The sequence below is a fragment of the Emys orbicularis genome, chromosome 4 (assembly GCF_028017835.1).
Source record: "Emys orbicularis isolate rEmyOrb1 chromosome 4, rEmyOrb1.hap1, whole genome shotgun sequence".
NCBI lineage: Eukaryota > Metazoa > Chordata > Testudines > Emydidae > Emys > Emys orbicularis.
Genome location: NC_088686.1, coordinates 34,613,507 through 34,637,537, shown reverse-complemented (window position 1 = coordinate 34,637,537; position 24,031 = coordinate 34,613,507). Strand labels below are relative to the sequence as shown.

Sequence of the window (24,031 nt, the reverse complement as noted above, 5' to 3'; positions counted from 1 at the left end):
GCATTTGAGATACTTGTGCGATGACCTCTGTCCTAGTTTGATCTCTGTCTGGGAGCAAAAATTTACTACCAGAATATGTTAACATTAAGAAAAGCTTTTTCCCCCCCATAGGGTTGTATCTCAGGAATCAATAGCCAAATTTGGATCACTGGCCAAACCCCACACAAGGGACAAAATTTGAAAGCAATCCCAGTAACTGTACAAATTTTGGAGTACTTATGACAGTCAAGCTTTAAACAGAAATCTGGTCTTAAGCTTAACTATTGTAGAGCTGGGCCGCTCCACTGCAGTAAGAAAATTAAGTTTCTTCTCTTCCCATTCTGTGTCTCATTGGTTCAATTTGTTCATAACACACTGAGTTTTAACATTATCTGTAAGGTACACCATTGTCCATAATTAAAATCCACCTTCAAACATAAAGAATTGTTTTAGAAAGTCAACCTGATATACTCCTAATAGTGTGACGAAGGAAATTTCTCTTAGATTAAAAATGTCGGAAAAATTAGTGGCTTTATTTGTGAATAGTAGATGAGAAATCTTAAAATGTCGAACCTTGTCTTGTATTGTCACATACACTAGTTACAACACCTGGAGGAAAAAAGAGAGACACAGCTCTGCATGTAGAAATTGGATTCAGGATTATTGATTTTTTTCTCCACTTGTCTCCTCCACATAAGCATACGGTTTAGAGTGATATGGGAAGGATACAGAAAAATTATGTAAAGAAAAAAAATAACCTCTTCAGATTTAGATTTAAACATTTTGGTTTAAAATAAAAATAATCTCAACAATGATATTTCAAAAAGCTTCTTTGAGCTATTAATTACACACTAATCAATTTCCAAAGCTGTGCATTGTTCAAACAATCTGAATTATTATAACATAAATATACTTACAGCATGTGCTCCTTGTATTGTCCGTATGAGATTAATTCCTTTCCATACATATATATCTCCATTAAGTGCACCAGAATGTGTCACTTCATCTCTTGCACAGGCTAGGCAAAGTATAGTTTGGAGATCACCAGTCTTGCCAAAAACACCACGCTTTGGTGTCAATGAATTGCCACACAAGCTCCAGAACTGATAGATAAAACATATGGTATAAAAATGGTGTTTATTTTGCCAAAGTCCTGTGAATTTTGCAAACAATGTAGTGCATGCATATTTGAGAGTGAGTGAGAGAGAAATATACTAGAGCCAAGAGACACAAAGTATTGTACTCTTCATTACTCTGGTTCTGCCATCATGTGCCAGCAATGCCCCTCTGCCATATACATTGGCCAAACCGGACAGTCTTTACGCAAAAGAATAAATGGACACAAATCTGACATCAGGAATCATAACATTCAAAAACCAGTGGGAGAACACTTCAACCTCTCTAACCACTCAGTGACAGACTTGAAGGTGTCAATTTTGCAACAAAAAAACTTCAAAAACAGACTCCAAAGAGAGACTGATGAACTTGAATTAATATGCAAATTAGATACAATTAACTTAGGTTTAAACAGAGACTGGGAATGGTTGGGTCATTACACTAATTGAATCTATTTCCCCATGTTAAGTATCCTCACACCTTCTATGGGTCATCTCGATTATCACTTCAAAGGTTTTTTTTTCTCCTGCTGATGATAGCTCATCTCAATTGCTTGGCCTCTTACAGTTGGTATGGCTACTTCCACCTTTTCATGTTCTCTGTATGTATAAATATCTTCTTTCTGTGTGTTCCATTCTATGCATCCGATGAAGTGGGCTGTAGCCCACGAAAGCTTATGCTCAAATAAATTTGTTAGTCTCTAAGGTGCCACAAGTACTCCTGTTCTTGTTGTTAACATTATTATTTGAACCTTAACTTCCTCTATGGGATGAGTTCCTCAGCTGGACTACATCTTCCATTATACAACACCCACCTCCTTTCCCCCTCTCTTTTTGTGAATCCAGCCCTTTTAAAATGCCTGAAACAAAATATTTTGGGTCAAACTACATGTTTCTTTGACCTGAAAGATTTTAATCGATCTGCCAAAATGTTTCACAATTTTTGGATTTGACCCAAACCAAGCCTACCTACCCACCCCCGCTTTTTTTTTTAATTACTAGCAAACTGAAAAATAAATTATCCACCCAGCTCTAGTCCTTATTGACCACTCCCTAACCAAAGATCTTGGCAGGTACTAGGTCTGCAAATACTGTATCCTCAGAGCCAGAGTTACAGGCTAACTATTGTCCCACTCTCTTGCTGTATACTTCTTTTTCCTGGTATGCAATGCAGAGCTGTGGCCATACAGGCTGCCACACCTTGTACTTTACTGAAAAATCCTGCTCACTTTTTCTATGCACATAAATATGCAGTAGAGTGCATAGGAACTGCTGAGCCAATTTTGTAACCCTGTGCTGAATGTCGTGTAGCATTTACTTCATTCACTGCAAACAGGTAACACAAACTGTCTCAAGAGATGCGCCATCATTTTCCCTGTACCCCTTTGTGCTAATTTAGACTCTTAATCAGCATTTTTGTTGCTCACAACCTGTTAAAAATTCTGAATAATGGACATGAGTAGAAGGATTGCAGCAGTTACCTAAAAAAAGATTTTTATATTTCCAGTAGTTATTGAGAAATAACCATACACTGATTATGCAAATCCCTGCATTTGAACTCTGATTGGTTAATTATAGCAGTACAGAGATTTACATACTATATTACCTGAGAAATAACAGTACAATCATTGTACTAATCAGGCACCCACAACCAATATGGGAGCAGAGAATAGCATATATGAGGAAAGCAATTCCACAGAATCTTGTCATTTCAATCGATTTAGGCAATTCCATTTAATAATATAACAATTTGCACTCTCCAGTAAAATACCTACTCAATATGAAGTCTATCCAGAGATTATATGATTCCTAGCATGAGAAATAATTGTTGATGTTAAAAAGGAATATCATGATGGATTATACATATTTTTAAAGTCTGACCTCTTGCCTAATCAGGATGCTATTCAAGATCTTGGGTTAGGATTTTTTATTTAAATAACGCATGACCAAATAGCTGCAGCCTAGTTGTTAAAGATGCTCAGAATATGATTTAATTAAAACAGATTTTGTTAACTATAAGTTGCTAAAAGAAACTAATTTTTTTAAAATAAACAAATAGGTTACTTCAGCAATCTGAGCCATTCTTAATATACAATTGTTTTTGGCCAAAAGATAGGAGGACTAATTTGCCAGTGTTGCGCTATGTCTTGAAGTGGCAGAAAGTTAAGCAGTAATCAAGCTAATGGAAGTCTTTAAACTACATGATAGGCAGTATGTTAAATCAAAGTTGTATGCAATCTAGCTGACACACTGAACATTTTTGCCAACAAAGCAATAATAGTTTAATCCCCACATTCACTCCTTACAAGCAACATAAGTTTCCCACCTGTCAATGATAAAAAAATAATTTCCTTTTTTTAAAAAGTACTCCCAGAGATCTTTGTAAACAAATGGCTATAGGGAATTTCAATTGCCACTCCTCGTTTTTTAGTGTAAATTAGGGATCAAATTGGGGCATATACAGGGATACCCATCTCCCCAGTCACCCCCCCAGCCACCAATTTCTGCTCCAGAATCTCAGCTTTTCTATTTAAAGTTGCTCCCTCAATAAATGTTGAGAGAGGAGGCTCCCTGAAGAGGAGGCAGGGTAGAAGCTTGGCACCTACCATAATTGAATAGAATAATCTCTGGTGACTACAAGACCCACTAGTTCAAAACAATTCCAGTGAATGCTTGGAAGGAGGATGGACAGACAGACAGTTGCTAAAGATGGGTGAGAAGGGTAGGGACCTAGGATTAAGATCAGTATGGGCTTTTAATATGACCACCACACTTGCTGCTTATTGGTGGACAAAGAAGGTATTTGAATGGGAGAAGGATGAGCTCCATTGTGCGAGAAGGGGTTATTCACCTTGTGCAGTAACTGTGGTTCTTTGAGATATGTGTCCCCCTATGGGTGCTCCACTGTAGATGTATCTGTGTCCTTGCGCCTCAGATTGGAGATTTCAGGTAGCGGTGTCCATTCGGCCTGCACATGTGCTCTCCCTGTCTCATGCCTTGCCTCAAGGCTATCTAGTGCTGCACAAGTTAACCACCCTCAGTTCCTTCTCTATTGCAGAGCCTCTTATTAAGAGCTCACAAATAGAAGGGAAGACTTCCACCATTTGAGAGAGTCTTTGATTATGAAGGACATTAACAGTGGTTTGGTCAATCTGTCTGTTTGGTGCATATACCGTTTTGAGCCATGCCTGAAGGCAACACAGGTGGAGCCTTGCATGAGTTATTACAAGGTGCCTGCTGCCATGTACCCCAGTAGTTGGAGGCAATTCCTGGCCAAGGTTTGGGGGCTGATATGGATGGTGTCAATTAAGATTGTTAGCATATTGAACCTGTGAGTGGGAGGAAGGCTTTGGTCTTTACTGCATCTAGATAGGCTCCTATGAATTCTAGATGTTGCACTGGAGTTAGAGTCAATTTTTGAGTGTTCAGTTGTAGTCCCAACTCCATAAATAATCTATAGCAGTGGTTCTCAACCTGCGGTCCAATCAACACACAGCTGTGGCCTCATGTGACATCCTCAGGGCCATACAGGTAGTGTGTGTGTTATGTGAGTCACATCCACACCATCTATAGAGAATTGCATGGCTGATAGGGCATCAAACAGTTGTACCTTGAGTAGGCAGTCATCTAGATACAGATATATCATGATTCCTAATTTGCAAAGACATGCCGCTACAACAGATAGGACCTTCAAGAACGCTCTGGATGCAGACAATAGGCTTAATGGAAGTACCCTGTATTGAAAATGGTCTTGACCTAGGCTGAATCTCAGGAACTTTCTATGGAATGGTTGGATCTTGATATGAAAATAAGCATCTTGTAAGTCAAGGGCCGAGAACCAGTCTCCCTAGTCCAGATATGAAATTATTGTTGCTAATTTAACCATCTTGAATCTTTGTGCCTTTACATATTTGTTGAGCAATCTCAGATCCAGAATGGGTCTCCATCCTTTATTCTTTTTCAGTATCAGGAAGTATTTGGAGTATACTTTCCCTCTGTGCTGATTGGGAACTTGTTCTATAGCACTGAGGTTTGACATGGTATATTTCCTGATGTAACAGACACTCGTGAGAGGGGTCCTTGAAGAGGGACAGAGAGAGAGAAAGAGGATGGTTAGGAGGGAGGGAGGGAAAGTGGACTGAATAACCATTGGAGATTATTTCCACTTATCTGACATTATCTTTTCCCCATTTTGTCAAAAGAACAAGGCGGTGTCTAAAACGATGGCGATAACATGAATTTTGCAGCAACTGATGGTGGCTAGGAGCCTCAGGCTATGTATCAAAATTGATATTTCAACGTTGAAGGCTGTGCAGTTGAGGTTTGGGGCGCTGTCGCCCTTTATTTTTGTATCCGTTGTCTCTTCCACTGAGGTTCATAGTTTCTCTGGGGTGGCCGGAACTGGGCAGGTCAGGATCTTTGTGATGTCTGAGATTTGCTGTACCTCCTTTTCTGTGCAGGTCTGTAGATCCTCAGGGAATGCAAAATGGCTCGAGTAGTTTAGTGCATGGAGGGAATCATCTGTTTTTTCCATGAAGAGTTCGGATCTTTTGAATGGAAGGTCCTCCTCAGTCATTTGGACTTCTCTTGGGAGGCTGGAAAGGTGAAGTCACATAGCTCTCCTGAGAAGCTGTATCAGCAGTGTCTAGTGAAGTCTGTAATGATGTACTTGCCAGAAACTGGCCCTCAACAATGATGAGTTGGAACTGCACTCTTTGATCATTTGGGAGATGTTCAATAAAGGTGCTGAATTTCGAATAATTGATGTGGTTATATTTCACCATCAAGGCCTGATAATTAGCAATCCTAAACTGTAGGGTTGCTGATGAGTACGATTTCCTGCCAAATAAGTTCATTCTTTTCCAGTCCTTCTGATAGGGTGTTGATTTAGCATGGTGCTGTCTGCCACGTTTATTTACAGCATCTACCACAAGGGAATTTAGTGATGGATGGGAGAAGAGAAAGTCCACGTCTTAAGAGGGGACAGAATATTTTTTATCTGGACTTTTGCATGTGGGCGGTATCATGGCTGGTGTTTGCCTGATGGTTTTGGCTGGGTCTAGTATCTTCCATATGTCCTTATCAGGTTGCATTGCATTCTCTATCAATGAGGCAATTGATAGAGACTGCAATGTGACCTGATAAGGACATATGGAAGATGTCCAGCAGCTTTTATTGTGTCTCCTTTATTTCTTCAAAGGGATCTGAAGTGAGTCCATCACTGTCTTGGTGAGGTCTTGAAATTGTTTAAAGTCATCTGCCATAGTTTATGGAGGAGGCATAATGGCTTCAAATGGAATGGATGATTAGATGTTAGTTAATGGAGTAATTTCTTTATCCAGTCTTGCTTCCTGTTCCTCAAAAATCTCCTCTTGAGGATCAGGGGGTCTAGAAAGGGAAGTTGAGGGAGATTGTTTTCCTCTATCCCTATGTGAGACATTTGAGGTGTCTAGAGGCTTCCCGGGGTCCCAATACGGCCAACTGGAGTGGTGCAGACAGCATGGGTGGTGGTACCTGGCCAACGGTGTCCATACCAAGTGGGTGGGCCTTGCCTGTCATGTCAGTTTTGTGGCTCTGTAACTGTTTCTAGGTGATTGGTCCCTTGATGTTGTCCTGGGGAACTTTGTACTGAGATTGAAGATATGTTATCATCATCCTCTTCTTCACTTGATAGAGGTGGAGCAGAAAAGGAGGCTGATGAGGAGTGTCTTGGTACCGTGGGGAATTCAGGAGACCAAGATGTTGTTGGTGCCAGTACTAAGTAATGGGGATTCTAGCATTTCTGAGACCAAGAGGTCTTTGAACAGAATTCCTGTAGTACTATGGTAGTAATCAGTACCAACGGAGTCTGCCTAGAGGGGCCTGGTGTCAAGGGAGTCAACGGCACCTGTAGTCTTCTGTGGTCCAATGATCAGCCAGAAGATGGTGCTCTGGTCTTTTGTGTAGAAGTGCTCGGTACTGAGGCTCTCCTTGTCTCTGGTGGTGCCATTTTAGAAGAGCTAACACAGTCTCTACTGCTTCTTTTCTCTGATAGAACCAATGCCTCTGACCCTGTGACCTTCAGGTCTTTAGGCTTACAGACAGTACCAGTACTTGAGGAGCCTAATGACTCATGGGTACCTTGTTGCGGTTTGGTCAGTACCAAGGTGGATGATTTTGCGGGGGGATCTCTTTTTTCCCAGTCAATTCTTCAGTTTGGGGACTGGTAGCCCTCTTTTTTGGTGGTTTTGTGAGAGGAATCAGCAGATATCCTCTTTGAATCCACCTGGGAGTGGATTCAAAGGACTGTTGCTCGGGGGTGATCTAACTGACCTTTCCATCAAGAGGAGTCTGAGCTTCAGTTCATGGCTTTTTCCTGTTCCTGATTTTAATTTCAGACAGAAAGTACACTTTTGTGGTAAGTGAAACTCTCCTAGGCAGTGAATGCAGCATGAATGGCCGCTACTGACCAGAATAACTTTTCTGCAGGAGAGATAAGCGTTTAAACCTGGGGAAGCCAGGCATACCCCTTTTGGGGTTTTGTTTCCCCAAAGAGGAAGAGATAACTGTTTTTGAAAGCCCCCCACCCTCTTTTTTTTTTTTAGAAAAGAAAAAGAGTAATATTAATCTAGGTAAACTACTAACTAGAAATAAAGTTTAGAAATCATTAGGAGCATTAGCATCATCACTCAGACTCTTCTAATGCTCCATCTCAGGCCAAGAGAAGTTGAGAAGGAACTGAGTGTGTTTGCCTGCGCAGCACTAGATAGCATTGAGGCAAAACACGAGAGAAGGAGAGCACATGTGTAGGCTGAATAGGCACTGCTATCTAAAATCTCCAGTCTGAGAGGCGCAGTGACACAGATACACCTACAGAGGAGCACCCATAGGGATACTACTCGAAGAAGTGTGGCTTTTTCTTTGGCAGCACAATGAAGCTTTGGTAAGCCTGCTGAGAGATACTCTGGCAGTACTGACCCTTGAAGTGGAAGGGTTTCCTCTTGTTAGCTGGTATGTAGACCCTAAAGAGCAGAGTATGCCTCTGGAATCTTTAAGGGAGTATGGGGAGTCATCAGTCCAGATTACAAGCCTCAGTGACAGGAAGGATGGTGCAGTGTTCAACAGTGACAAAAATGTCGGTAGTGGGAAAAGATCTGGAGGAAAAAAATGCCTGGACAAAGTGAGGTTTGAAATCAAGTCTAACCACCTAACCTTGTTAAAAAAAACAACTAATTGGTTATAGAAAATGGAGCCAAGCTACCATTCTGGTAAAAATGGTTGCTCAATAGAGAATACTGCCATCCCCTCATGCTACATGAAGATTCCTGGTAAAAGCCAGTCTCTGGAAGACGGGACCCTCAAAAGTATGATGCTGACAGCAAGAAAACACTTCAAAGCTCTCACAGATCATGAGGGAGATGAACAACTATGAACTTAAAATCCTGAGTATCAGTCAGAGCAGACTGACAGGTGTGGTAAGAAGAATTCCAAGCAAGAGAAAAAAATCTCATCTATGCAGGTCTTAGTGACAATGCATGCTTCACAGGAGTAGCACTCAATACAACAGATTCTATGGAAAAATCGTTTTTCAACTGGAAACCTATCAACCAACACATCATACGTGCAAGGCTCCAAATCAGATTCCTAAACATGTCAATAATACGGTGCTATGCTCTGACACAGGAACATAGTGATGAGGATAAAGATAAGTACTATAATGGACTCCAAATGTGATTGACAGAATACCAAAACGTGATTTACTCATTCTGATGGCTAAAGTGCGATGTGATAACCAAGGAATGGAAAGATCAGTGGGGAAGTGTGTGTTGGGAATCATTAAACCCAAATGGTGAGAGATTCATTTAATTGTGCCTGGTGTCCAACCCAGTTCTTGCAAGCACCCTGTTCCATCATAACGACATATGTAGACAAACATAGAATTCACCAGGTGGCAAAACAAAAAACCAAAATAAAAAACCCCAGCTCATTCACATCTGCATTAGCTCAAGATACAGGTCATCTATCCAAAATGCAAGCGCATATCGAGCAGCAGATGCCAACAGCTTTGCCAAACTGAATTTAAAACTGAGAAAGCTCAACTTTAAACAGAAAGCAGCAAAGAAAATCTGCAGTACAGAACTGAAAACAAACAAACAAACAAAAAATAGTACTGTGAGAAACTCCAACTTCAACTAAGGAACAGATTTAAGGCATTGCCAGAGGCAGAGGAAGACAGGGCAACAACTGGACCTAAAGAAAGTGGGCAGTGCTCAGTGACAATGTGATTCAACCAGCAGCAGTTGTAGTTGGATATCAACATAAACATAGCAAGAATTAGATAAGCCAACAGATACACCATCTTATTGATGAAAGTAAAGCACTGAAAGGAAAACTCCTGAATGCTAAGATCAATGAAATATTGGAAAAAGCAAAAGGAGTACAAGAAAACAGACAAAGCAGTGAAAAGCAATGCAAGGAAAAAGAAACAGCATTATGTTTAAGACTTAGCAGCTGAAGCTGCTGTTATGATACGAAACCTCAGCGTCGTTTAACTCATAACTAAAACCCTGTGTGGAAACTGTGTGGAACAATAAAAAATACAGAAGGAAAATGCTTACAACTGGGGTAGAACAGAACAACAGATGGGCAGAACATTTTAAATAAATCCTCAACAGACCAAGCCATACCTCAGCACCAGAATTCAATGAAACATGCAAACCGGACCAATTTGATATCAACATCGGTACCATAGAGATGTCAGAAATACAGGCTACAATCAAGAAGCTCAAAAACAACAGAGCAGTGGGAGATGATCAAATCACAGCAGAAATGCACTTGACACTACAACCCTAACCAAACTGGCAGAGCTGTTTAATGAGGTCTGGGGAAAGAGAGACCACTCCTAACCAGCGGATATATGGAATAATTCTCAGAATACTCAAAAATGGTGATTTTACTGACTAACGACTGGAGAGGAGTCACTACTCTCTGTAGCAGGAAAAGTCTTCTATAGTGTGATACTATACAGGATGAAAGAGGCATTGGATGCACAGCTTAGGGAAGAAGCATCTGGATTCAAGCCGAAGAGATCCTGTGTAGATCAGAAAAATGCATACAATGGCAGGCTCCCCTTATTATCAATTTAGTCTAATTTCAAAAGGCATTTAACAGACTGCATAGGCATACATTGTGGAATATTCTTCAGTCTTATGAAATTCCAGCTAAAATTGTCATCATCAAGACTAAATACATTGATACAAACAACACTGTAAGGGTAAACAACCAGACCCGATGGTTCAACATGGACACTAGCATTATTGTTTGGGATTGCCATAGATTGGATAATTAAGAAGTACATTAGCAACACAAACACTGGCATAGTATGGGTAGATGGCAAATGCCTACAAGGCCTAGATTTTGCTGATGATATCATGCTAGAGTGACATCTCCAAAAAGCTACAAAGAAAGACAGACACGTTGGCAAAAATATCAGGCCTAGCAGGACTCACAAACGAATGTCCTTGAAACCCTAGTGTCAAGCAATAACAACATATCAGAAGGCAAAAACAAAGAAAGTTGAACAGTTCATTTACCTGAGCAGCACCATATTTGCTAACAGAGATTTTGTGAAATAAGTGATATCAAGGATAGGAAAGGCATCCACAGCATTCACTAAAAACTCAAAAACCTATTGAAATCAAAGATATACAGTACCAAAACAAAACTAAACTTTCAACTCAAATGTAATTTCAGTGCTAACATACAGCTGAAAGAGCTGGAGATCTTAAAATGTTAGATAGAAAACCAGATGCCTTTGAAAATAAATGCCTAGGAAAGCTTCTGGGCATTGGATAGCGAGACTTTATCAACGATGAAGAGATCTGAGAAATTATGAATCAGCAGCTTATCTCCACTTGAATTAGAAGGAAATGTTGGACATATTTGGGGCATGCTAACAGACAGACTCCCACGTAAAGCTCTCAGGTGGAACCCAACTGGTGTGAGGAAACAAGGGCACCCCAGAGAAGAACCACCACCCTTAGCAGGGAGGACAGAACAGTCAGTCAATCTCAACACCATAGAGCAGATGGAAGCAGCAGATAATGACAGAGAGGATGGAAGAGACTAGTTTCTGCCCTGTGTGCCAACATCAGCAAAAGTAGGATGTAGTAAAAAATCATCATCATCACCACTACTTACTTAGGATCTCAAACAGTATATTTTATAAAACTTTATTTTTAAATAACTTCAGTGTATCTTGTGGAAGAACTCTCATGTCCTTTTAAAAAAAAACTGCACTAGCAGTTGTCTAATTACAAATAATGTTCTTTTTCCAATTTACATGTTCAATTTATATTAAGCAGCAACTGAATCTAATATAGTCTATTAATGGAAAAGTTATCAGAATATCTCATGAGCAATAATATTTTTGTTTGTAATTTATTAGTAAGATTCTGAATACAAACCTCCTATCTAAATTAAATATAAAAGTACTCCCTTTAGATTCCATAATTACTTGTTTTACAAAAAAAAAGAGTGATAGTAAATATAACTCAACATATTTATATAAGAAAAGTGTAAATTTAGTACAGTACCTTAATATGTTTTACACCACAGCTGACTAGTTTGCTTGGTTGGTACAAATCCCAAGAAATATCAAATATCTGCAAATAAATCAGAATGCTAGTAAAGATGGCCTTTTAAATACATGTATAATTTTATATATAAATGAAAATAGAACAAATTCCCATCCAAATGACAAACAGCACAAAATCTACTGACCTATAGACAGCAAAAAGCCATTTCAGAGCTTTTCAAAGAAGTTTATTGGGACTATTTTTTATGCCTCCCCTCAAAAGTTAAATTGCATTGTACATTATATAAATAGCTTTCATTATCTGTATTTGTCTGGCATACCCAAAGTAACACAGTTACAGAAGATGTGCGTATATTTAAAAGTTGTAGAAAAAAATCCTATCTTGCATTTGAGAAATAATATTTCATTATACAGGTCTGTCGCATCTTACGCTGGGGTTACGTTCCGCAGTCAGCGCGTAAAGCGAAAATCGCGTATAGTCAAAATTACATTGAGTGTAATGGCGGGCGGAATCGCCCGCACTACAGGTACAGTATTAAAATTGTTATTTTTCTCTTCTTTTTTGTTTTTGCCGACCACATAAAGCTGAAATCGCGCATGTTAAATGCGTGTAAGATGCGACAGACCTGTATAAAAATGGGCACACTGAAGTCTAATGCTGTTTTTTTCTGATGTTTGAGGACTGTGAAGTTGTGCAAGTTAATGTTCTTTTATGCCTTTTCTCATTTTTATGTATTATCTTTAGATGTATATGTCTAAACTAGAAGCTTGATAAGGAAATAAAGTTCAATATCTACTTGTCAGAATGCTCTGAAGGAGTTATTAGTGATATTCTCAAAAGCCTGGAAGATTTTAAATGCCAGTGAGATTATAAAAATGAAAATAGTCACCAAATGTATATTATTGTTAAATGGAGTTAAGTTCTTGTAACATGTCTTAATAGTGTTCTTTTTGAGTATTCTTTCATTTGTGTAAAAGCTATGAATAAGCCTGCTTCAAAATGGTCTCCAAAGTACCGTGTGTATTCCCCAACTCCTAAACCACATACAGCTAATGAATTACAGAGTTCAAAAGATTTGGCACATTTTGGTTCTCCCGTACCAGGAGTAGGGTCTAGCGTTTCCTCAAATATGACACCTTCAATATATGCTTCTAGGTCGCCACAGAGTATGCATAAATATGTGGTAAACCACATATCACCTAAAGCATAGATATTTATGATGCATATATTTTTCCTCAAATAAAGTTAACATGATCAACTTCTATAATCTACAACAGCTGATATTTAGAAAACAAAAATTCCCAATATGTACACACAGAGGTTTCAAAATCCCAAAATCCCACCAATACTCCTATTAAATAGTTATGCTTACCCTGTCTGTATGACCAGGAGCCATCGATAACATTTTTCCTTTTCTCCAGTCCCACACGCATATTGTATTTTTTGAATCCAGACCCACTGAGACCAAACGCTGATAATTTCCAAGAAGTTTAAAAAAAGAAAAAGGAAAATATCAATATTTGGATCAAGTTCCCATTTAATTTTGAGAGACATCTTACCATACCTGGATTTTTAAAAGAAATCTAATTGTATACAGTAACTCCTCACTTAAAGTCGTCCCGGTTAACATTGTTTCATTGCTGATCAATTAGAGAACATGCTCATTTAAAGTTGTGCAATGCTCCCTTATAATGTTGTTTGGCAGCTGCCTGCTTTGTCCACTGCTTGCAGAAAGAGCAGCCCGTTGGAGCTAGCTGGTGGGGGGCTTGGAACTAGGGTGGATCGGCAGCCCCCCTATCAGCTCCCCGCTCCCTTAAGTTCCCTGTGCAGCAGCCGCCCAGCAGGCTATCAATTGCTGGGAGTTCAGCTGTCCCTCCCCCCACTGCCATGTGCTGCTCCTGCCCGCTGCCTTGGAGCTGCTCCCGGGAGCCTCCTGCTTGCTGTTTGGGGGGGTTGGGAGGAGGAGGGCTAATGTCAGGGTGTCCCCCTCCCCTCTGCTCCTGGCCCCCGCTTACCCCATCTCCATAGAGCAGGGGGGGACATGACAGGGCTCAGGACAGAGGGAGCTTGCTGGGCAGCAGCTGCTGTCTCAACTTGCTGATCTACTTAAAAAGGCAATGTACTTAGAGTGGGGTCAGAGTACCTAAAGGGGCAATGTGCATCTCTCTCTCTCTCTCACACACACACACACACACACACACACACACAGGGTGTGTGCCTCTCTGTCACTGTCTGCCATGCTGTCTCCCCTCCCTCCATTTCTTCCTTGTAGAGTGTGAGGCTACATTAACAACAATGTGATAACCCTTAAGGGCTCAGCCGAGTACTAGTTCATCATTTACCAGTAAGGCATTCCCTGGGAAATATCCCACCCTCTGACTTCACCACCGCAACCAAGCTTCACAATCATCATTGCTGTGTACAGTATTAAATTGTTTGTTTAAAACTTATACTGTATAAATATATAGTCTTTTGTCTGATGAAAATCATTTCCCTGGAACCTAACCCCCACCCCCATTTACATTAATTCTTATGGGGAAATTGGATTCACTTAACATCCGTTTCGCTTAAAGTCGCATTTTTCAGGAACATAACTACAACGTTAAGCGAGGAGTTACTGTATATATTTAAGAGGGGGGGAAATAGAGCAACAGGGCCCAGTGTTAGTCTTCATGTAAGCAAAAACTTCCATGGAGGTTGTGTCAGTAGAAGAACAATACACTTTTATAAACCTGAGGTTAACTAGTACCTTAACAGATATTAACAGATATTTCTGAATTAATACTTTGAATATTGTTCTTGAAATGTCCTCAATATACAAATGTGAATAAAACATAAAACATTACTCTGTACCTAAGACCCAATTCTGTAAAAATGCAGGTGCTAAATATTAAGTATGTGAGCAATCCCACTGAAGTTAGTTTAAATTTAAAGTACATACACCCTGATCCTGTAAACAGTTACCTAAGTATTAATCTTAAAATTTCAAGGAAGTGTAAAGAATAAACACATCATCTTTATCCTTACATCTTCAAAACCTGTTAAACAAAATATTTCTTTTTAAAAAATGAAGTTAAAGCTGAGAGTGTTTTTAAAATTCAATTCAGCCAAAACCCAAAAATATTTTTAATATTCAATACCTATTAAACTTTTTATTTTATTTTCTGAAATTCTTAAGAGATCCAGAGAGAAGACGTTTCAGACGTAAGGAGGCTACATGAAAGAAACAGAAAGAAAAGTGGACTGTATGCATGTGCACATTCAGCTTCCCAGATGACGCTTTACAAGAGATATAATTCAATTCTGCACTTTCAGTCACTGCTGACCACTAAAAACCTTCAGAGGCATCCATAGCTGTGCAAGAATGGTGGTTAACTTATATTTTGAAGGCTAAGCTATATCATTCTCCATAAACTATGTTATGAAATAATTTGTGCTGCCTCCAAAAACAGCAACTGATTTTGTCTTGCATGATTGCTTTAGCATCAGGGCTTAAAACTAGCACTGAAGAAACTCAGTAAGCATATCTAAGGAGTCCCAAGTCAAAAGATGAACTGCAAATCTGGAAGTGCCAAAAAGTTATTCCTGAGATGAAAAAAATAAAATAAAATAAAAATATCTCTGTGCTCCCCAGCCCTCTCTTAGCCTAATACACCTCTATCTCGATATAACGCTGTCCTCAGGAGCCAAAAAATCTTACCGCGTTATAGGTGAAACCGCGTTATATTGAACTTACTTTGATCCACCAGAGTGTGCACCCCTCTCCCCCCCCGGAGCACTGCTTTACCGCGTTATATCCGAATTTGTGTTATATCGGGTCGCGTTATATCGAGGTAGCGGTGTATGTGGAAATAAACAGCATATTTCTGGGCTTAACTCACTTTTCATTTCAGCTTTGCATTTCAACTTTATTATTTCTTAAACGGTGAGAGCATAATTGTTACTGTGTAAGATCTGACCACAATGATCTTACACAATCTTAAAGACAGACTAAGATCAGACAAATACAAAGTGGGTGGTAGGGTGTTTTGGTTTTGGGTTTGTTTGTTTTTACATTTGGATAGTGACGGCTTAATTTTGACAGAGGAAGGACTTGTGAGCCTTATGGACAAAGATTTTTCCTCTCTTTAACTGATAATGCTTACACTCATAGGACCAAGTTAAGGCAAATTTAGTTTCCATTTTCTGACACACATAGATGATAATAGTCAGTTAAAAAGTCTGCCTGTCAGGGAAATCCACCTACAATACCACCAACACCAAATTGGCTGCAAGCTGCACAGCCCACAGCAAAGAAACTACATGGAAGTGATCTCTCTGGTCTCTATTTGTAAAACTCCATAAATTCCCAGTTTTCAGATCTTTCAAAATCCACTCCTTCTACTGAAAATGTTCCAAACAGGAATTGACCTAGCTCCAGCATTAACAATCCTGCTCAGGAATGAGTGGAGTAAAGGTATATTGAATCTATTACTATTATAATAATTTTAAAGCATCCATCACCATGAGATCTGAGTGTTATACAAAACTTAAGTAGAGATTCAAATCTCAAAAAGAGACCAAATTTCATGCTCCCCAGCTGCCTGTAGATTTACCAGAGAGCTAGGAAAGCAGGATTTAATTAGTATGGAACACCCGAACAAAGAGGTAGGTCTTGAAGTTCTCTCTAAAACTGGCTAGGTTCATGCTTAACTGTATTTCCACAGACAACATATTTTACAGGTGCAGCTCTCCTATCAAGAAACCTCTACCATAAACTTTGCCATTGGAGCCAGCAAGTTGTAACATACTGGATGACCATGGGCATAGACAACTGGGGACTGAAGGAGCTATAGCCCCCGTCCCCTTTCCCCCAAAAATGTAGAAACTGCATTAATAAGGAAACACTGAGTTAGGAACTGAAGTTCATTTATCTCATTTTAATAAAAGTAAAGAAATTTAGTTATGATGCAAAACTACTAATTGAAATGATATTCAACAGCTTTTATTTTATTTTTTTAATTTTAGTCCCCCCCAAAATACAAAAAGGTTATTTATGTCCCTGATGAGTGTAGATGTATGGTAGTTTGGAGATGATGAGACAGTCTTAAAGTAGCCTGGGCTTAGACCCATTTAGGGCTTTATATATGGCAATCGGTACCTTGAATTTCACACAACAGTCAAATGGCAACAAGTCCAGACAGGCAGCTATAGTCTGGACTAGAGGGAGTTTCCAGCGGACTTTAACAGACAATCTTAGATAAACTTTAGTCCTAGACTAGGATAGTTGAGCTAAGAGGTTATGAAGGCAAGAATGATTGATGCTAGAACAGCATTTGAGGGGTAGAGGCATAGTTTTCTTTGCCCACGGTGAAAGAATGTTGTTCTTGCAAGCAATGCATCCTGAAAGTTTAGCCATAGTGAGAAATCTAAAACCCAAAGATTCCTTATCACACTGATGATCTCTACGGCTTCCCTCTTATGTTTCCAGGTTTTTTAAATGAAATTCACAGTTGGGAGCATTCTTACCCTAATTCTTAGAATCATAGAATCATAGAATATCAGGGTTAGAAGGGACCTCAGGAGGTCATCTAGTCCAACCCCCTGCTCAAAGCAGGACCAATTCCCAACTAAATCATCCCAGCCAGAGCTTTGTCAAGCCGGGCCTTAAAAACCTCCAAGGAAGGAGACTCCACCACCTCCCTAGGTAATGCATTCCAGTGCTTCACCACCCTCCTAGTGAAATAGTGTTTCCTAATATCCAACCTAGACCTCCCCCACTGCAACTTGAGACCATTGCTCCTCGTTCTGTCATCTGCCACCACTGAGAACAGCCGAGCTCCATCCTCTTTGGAACCCCCCACCCCCCCAGGTAGTTGAAAGCAGCTATCAAATCCCCCCTCATTCTTCTCTTCTGGAGACTAAACAATCCCAGTTCCCTCAGCCTCTCCTCATAAGTCATGTGCTCCAGACCCCTAATCATTTTTGTTGCCCTCCGCTGGACTCTTTCCAATTTTTCCACATCCTTCTTGTAGTGTGGGGCACAAAACTGGACACAGTACTCCAGATGAGGCCTCACCAATGTCGCATAAAGGGGAACGATCATGTTCCTCGATCTGCTGGCAATGCCCCTACTTATACAGCCCAAAATGCCGTTAGCCTTCTTGGCAACAAGAGCACACTGTTGACTCATATCCAGCTTCTTGTCCACTGTGACCCCTAGGTCCTTTTCTGCAGAACTGCTACCTAGCCATTCGGTCCCTAGTCTGTAGCAGTGCATGGGATTCTTCCGTCCTAAGTCTAGGTCCCTCTGTATCCGATCCCTACCCTCTAGTGTATCTACCACGCCTCCCAGTTTAGTGTCATCTGCAAACTTGCTGAGAGTGCAGTCCACACCATCCTCCAGATCATTAATAAAGATATTAAACAAAACCGTCCCCAGGACCGACCCTTGGGGCACTCCGCTTGAAACCGGCTGCCAACTAGACATGGAGCCATTGATCACTACCCGTTGAGCCCGATGATCTAGCCAGCTTTCTATCCACCTTACAGTCCATTCATCCAGCCCATACTTCTTTAACTTGGCGGCAAGAATACTTTGGGAGACCGTATCAAAAGCTTTGCTAAAATCAAGGAATAACACATCCACTGCTTTCCCCTCATCCACAGAGCCAGTTATCTCATCATAGAAGGCAATTAGGTTAGTCAGGCAGGACTTCCCCTTGGTGAATCCATGCTGACTGTTCCTGATCACTTTCCTCTCCTCTAAGTGTTTCATAATTGATTCCTTGAGGACCTGCTCCATGATTTTTCCAGGGACTGAGGTGAGGCTGACTGGCCTGTAGTTCCCTGGATCCTCCTTCTTCCCTTTTTTAAAGATGGGCACTACATTAGCCTTTTCCCAGTCATCCGGGACCTCCCCCGATCGCCATGAGTTTTCAAAAATAATGGCCAATGGCTCTGCAATCTCATCCGCCAACTCCTTTAGCACCCTCGGATGCAGCGCATCCGGCCCCAGGGACTTGTGGACGTCCAGTTTTTCTAAATAGTCCCGAACCACTTCTTTCTCCACAGAGGGCTGGTCACCTTCTCCCCATACTGTGCTGCCCAGTGCAGCAGTCTGGGAGCTGACCTTGTTCGTGAAGACAGAGGCGAAAAAATCATTGAGTACATTAGCTTTTTCCACATCCTCGGTCACTAGGTTGCCTCCCTCATTCAGTAAGGGGCCCACACTTTCCTTGACTTTCTTCTTGTTGCTAATATACCTGAAGAAACCCTTCTTGTTACTCTTAACATCTCTTGCTAGCTGCAACTCCAAGTGTGATTTGGCCTTCCTGATTTCACTTGCTCAGATAACGAGAATAATTGGTCTCTACACCACTACATTTCTAACTGGGAAAGTAGTAGAGCTAGTAGGTAACAGAAATTAGTTTCCCTGGCTAACAGAAGGAACTAAAGTCAGCTAGGGAAGAACACAGCCTAAGGACATATTATTGTGCCTGGCCTCTGCACAGGTTTGTAAGAAGGGGCGAATGGGACAGGGAAGTGGAGTAGCACAAGGAGCCTTCTCCCCACCCTGTGCAGAGGCCAGGCACAATTTCAGTTAGGACTGAAGTGCTAGCAACCCCCCAAAATAGAGAGAATAAACTAAAATATGCCCCACATCAACTAGCAGAGCCATCTAGCTCAGAGGAGCAAGTATGCACGGTGCTGAGACATTCAGGGAAGCAATTTGCTACTCTGGGAACAGTGCCTCCTAAAGCCCCCCTATAGCAGTGGCTCCACACTGCCTCCAATAAAGGCCAGTACCATAATCATATAATCTGGCCCTACGCCTGTGGTTTTTTTTAAATCCTCTTTTCAAGATGGCTAACATTTTGTTAGCTGGGGAAGAGCCTGCCATCATGTTTGTCTTCTTTCTTGCTCTCTCCTATACCTGGAATGATCTCCCTACTACAGTGCAGTAAGCTCCCCTCATCTCTTCATTCACATCTCTTCTGAAGCTGCAAATTTTTAAGTTTGGCAAGAAAAGTGTCTGTAAATACTAACATCACTTTCCTGAAACTGGACAAATAAAACCTTTGATTCAATTTATCTCCTGAAAGAAAGTTGTATCAGAGGACTTTTTTTAAACAGATTTAGACAGTTTCTCTTTTAAAAACAGATTTTGAAAATAGAATATTGACTGCATACCTGCCCATCTAAGTCAAATGCCAAGCAAGCTATACCATGTGTGTGAACATCTTTCAGTATCGATATAGTCTGCACAGTGTATGAGTCCCAAACACAGATATATGGTTCTTTTCCAACTTGACCTGTTGCCACCAACACTCGTTCAGGATGCAAAGCAAGGCTGCCAAAAAAATGAAAAATAATTTCAAACGTTAGAACATTTGTTCAAGGAACTTGTACATTATTTAGCTTGTTAATCAAATGTTAGTTTAATTCCTTAAATAAAAGTCAACTTTTATAATAAGTTTTCCCATTGACACTACAAGACGTCACAGTATCATCCTGTAAGACAACTTTCATGGTAGCCATACAACTTTCTTTCACACAGTTCTAACAACCGAACTTAAATCTTCCATGAGGCCTTTTCCAATGTGAAACTTATTTCATAACCTATCACACTCACTAATCTTCTGTTCTGCAACATGCATGCTTTACCAAATTCTTCTGCTTAATTACTGTTTCCCATTTCCTCCTGTTTAAAAGGACACCAACACAAAACATATAATTTTTAATTTAGGACAGTTGACTTAAAATATAATAAAATAACAAATGCTTGCCCATAGTTAAGGTTGTAGCAGAGCTTATGTAAAGTTGATTTTTCTAGAATCCACATGCTTAGGCAAATTGCTTTGAAAACTGGTATGCCACATGAGAGGCCAAGAGTAACAGATGTAGGGAAAACCTGGGGTTGTTTGATCAAAGAGTTCCTGAGATCCAGACCCTCACAGGACACTTTTTTGTGCACTAGACCCTCACAGAAACAATGTGTTTCTTTTAACACTTTTCTGGACACATAGCCAGAAAAAAACAGCAACAAGAATCCCAAAAAACTCATATCCCTGGAATGCCAAAGCACTGATCTAGTGTTCCTTGCCAGGGTCAGGCTCCAGAAATGGCAATTTAACCCATGATATGGTGAACATGTAAATGAGGTATAACAGAGGACCTGAAATCTTCCAGTTTATATTTCATATCAAAGGAAGATGGGTAAGAGGGATGTATACCTAGAGAAATCTTTCTGTACAAACTGGATACAGCAAAACAGAGTGATCTGTGAAATGCTCTACTTGACCCAGGAAGGTAACCATTTGAAAGTTGACTCTATGCCAATGGTCACCAACCGGTTGATCGCGATCGACTGGTCAATCCTAGAGGATCTCCCAGTCAATCGCGATCTCTGGCGGTGCAGCATGGCTGCCGCTAAGGCAGGTGCCTGCCCCGGCCCCATGCTGCTCTCGAAAGCGGCCAGCGCGGCCCTGGGGGTGGGGGGCACGGGTCGCCGTCCACGCGCTGCAAGCACCGCCCCCGGAGCTCCCATTGACTGGGAATAGGGAGATGTGGCCAATGGGAGCTGCGGGGGCAGTACTTGCAGAGAGGGGCAGTGCACAGAGCCACGTGCCCCCCCAGGGGCCACAGGGGTGTGTTGGCCCCTTCCGGGAGTGGCATGGGGCCGGGGCAGGCAGGGAGCCTGCCTTAGCCTTGCTGCGCCGCTGACCGGGAGCCACCCAAGGTAATTGCTGCATGGCGGGAGGCTGCACCCCAACCCCCTCCCAGAGCCAGTACCCCAAACCCCCTCCTGCACCCCAACCCTCTGCCCCAGCCAGGAGCCCCCTCCTGCACACAAACTCCCTCCCAGAGCTTGCACCCCTCACCCCCTCCTACACCCCAATTCCTTGCCCCAGACTCATCCCAGAGCCCCCTCCCACATTGCAACCCCTTTGGCCCCAGCCCAAAGCCCACATCCCCTCTTGAACCCCAACCCCCTACCCCAGCCTGGTGAAAGTGAGTAAGGGTGGGGAAGAGCAAGCAACGGAGAGGGGTGGGGATGGAATGAGCGGGGCAGGGCCTCGGGGAAGGAGCAGGGTAGATCCTGGGATGCCCTTAAATTCAAAAAGTGATCTTGGGCGTAAAAAGGTTGGACACCACTTCTCTATACCATCACTAACGGACTTTCTTCCCCTCCCTAGATAAATCTCCTGGAGAATGGAAATGAAAGCCTTAACCAACATCTATTCTGTATATTTATCTTCCAAAGACTACTTACAGCAAAGAGGGGCAAGGCAGTGTGTGATGATAATAAATTCTACTCCTAGGAGTTGACCTAGATCCGGGTGTCAAGCTGTCTGCAGTGGCTGAAGAGCATGAGTACCAACCTGAGGGCAGACTATTAAGAAGCAGGGCACAAACCCCAAATTGTTTGTGAGTTCTATACTTAGCTTTCACCAACCAAACATCAAGTGTAAACTCCTCAGGCACTATAACAGCCTAAACATGGAGTCACAGACAGTCCCCTTGGGTACTCCGGTCTCTTTTGCCATCTAGGCAAGCTTGCCTTTGTAATAGATGGTCCCTTACACAAAAAAATCACAATACTACTCAGGTTACTCTCAATCCCGAAGGACCAGTCACTTACCCTAGGTCAATTGCCCTTTAGATCTTACACCAAAGACAATCCTTGTGACCAATTTTATAATAAACAAACTAACGTTTTATTAACTAAGTAAAAGAAATGAGTTATTTACAAAGTTAAAGCAGTTAAACACACACACACACAAATAAGTTACAGTCTTGGGTTCCAAAAGGTGATAGAAGCTGCTTAAATAAGCAAACTGTATACATCCTTTAGGGCTAACCCAGGCTAAGCAGCTGGGGATCCCTTGCTTATGCTTAGAAATCTTGCCTTCCCAGAGTCCAAGCATCATAGAGATACAGTTCTTCTTGTCAGGGATTTTTATTCCCTTCCTCCCAGAGTTCAAGATGATGGGATGAACTCACATGCACGTCTCCTCTTTATGGGGGAGGAAGGAATGTAGTTAAAGTCTGTGTTCTTTGATGTTTCACAATGGCTCATTTGATTTCAGTGGGCCTTCTTGGTGGGCAAGCGCTAATACCTTGTGCAGGAAGCCAGTATTTTACATTAACTAATGCTTCTTTCCTGTTTGATGACTTATGGAGGATTGCAATGCAAACACTTAATAGCACCTTATAACATGGGGTACAGATGTTATCCTATAAGCATTTCATAAAGACTAAACACATTTTTATAAACTTAACATATATTTTAACAATACTAACACACAAGTGAGCCAGACTAGTCTCCAGCTATGTATTTCAGTGTTCAGTTAGGACTAAGGCTGTCAATTAATCACAGTTAACTCAAGTGATTAATGCAAAACAAATTAACTAGATTAAACAATTAATCACGATTAATCGCAGTTTTAATTGCACTGTTAAACAATAATAGAATACCAATTTAAATTTATTATAAATATTTTTGGATTTTTTTTCACATTTTCAAATATATTTATTTCAAATACAACACAGAATACAAGGTGTACAGTGCTCTCTTTATATTATTATTTTTATTACAAATATTTGCAGTGTAAAAAGATAGTATTTTTCAATTCACCACATACAACTACTGTAGTGCAATCTCTTTATCATGAAAGTGCAATTTACAAATGTAGAATTATTATTATTTTGCATATCTGCGCTTAAAAAAAACCAAAAAATCAATGTAAAACTTTAGAGCCTACAAGTCCACTTGGTCCTTCTGCTTGTTCAGCCAATCGCTAAGACTGGGAGATAATGCTGCCTGAAAGTAGCACTGTTGTAGCCGGCATTACAAGGTATTTACGTGCTAAACATTTGTATGCCCCTTCATGCTTCAACTTCTAGATTGCTCCATCTTTTTTTCATCTTTTTTACAGTGCAAATATTTGTAATCAAAAATAATAATTGGGGCTGTCAATTAATCGCAGATAACGCATGCGATTAACTCAAAATAAATTAACACTTTTTTTATACAAGCATTAATCGCACACCAGGGCATCATGCACAGGCGGGCACTGCTACATGCCTCCAGGGCAGGGGTGTCCTTCCTCCCACCACCCTGCTCCACTACTGCTCCTGCCTCTTTCCCGCCCCCATCGAGTCGCCCCTAGCCAAGCAGCTCCAGGTTGGGAGCCTACCTCCTGTCTGCTGCACAGAGCGGGGGTGAAGAAGGCTGATATCGGGGTGTTCCCTTCCCCCCACCAGTGTACCCAATCACCACTGAGCTAGGGTCGGGGAACAGGGGGAGCCTGTCTGCTGCTGGCTTGGGAGCGAGTGCTGCCGACAACAGCTGCCGATGGCTAAAAAAGCATTCAG

General features: G+C 41.1%; 1 protein-coding gene across 4 annotated transcripts in view; it reads right to left on the bottom strand.

Moving 5' to 3' along the window:
- The window catches only part of EML5 (EMAP like 5), a 329,289-nt gene that overhangs the window by 259,964 nt on the left and 45,294 nt on the right, over window positions 1–24,031 (bottom strand). For all 4 annotated transcript variants that reach the window (XM_065403925.1, XM_065403928.1, XM_065403927.1 and 1 more), the window contains exons 2-5: window positions 19,844–20,003; window positions 13,044–13,142; window positions 11,669–11,737; window positions 897–1,082 (exon numbers count right to left, since the gene is read on the bottom strand). In XM_065403925.1, coding sequence (XP_065259997.1) covers window positions 897–1,082; window positions 11,669–11,737; window positions 13,044–13,142; window positions 19,844–20,003 — 514 coding nt within the window. The remainder of the gene's footprint in view (window positions 1–896; window positions 1,083–11,668; window positions 11,738–13,043; window positions 13,143–19,843; window positions 20,004–24,031) is intronic.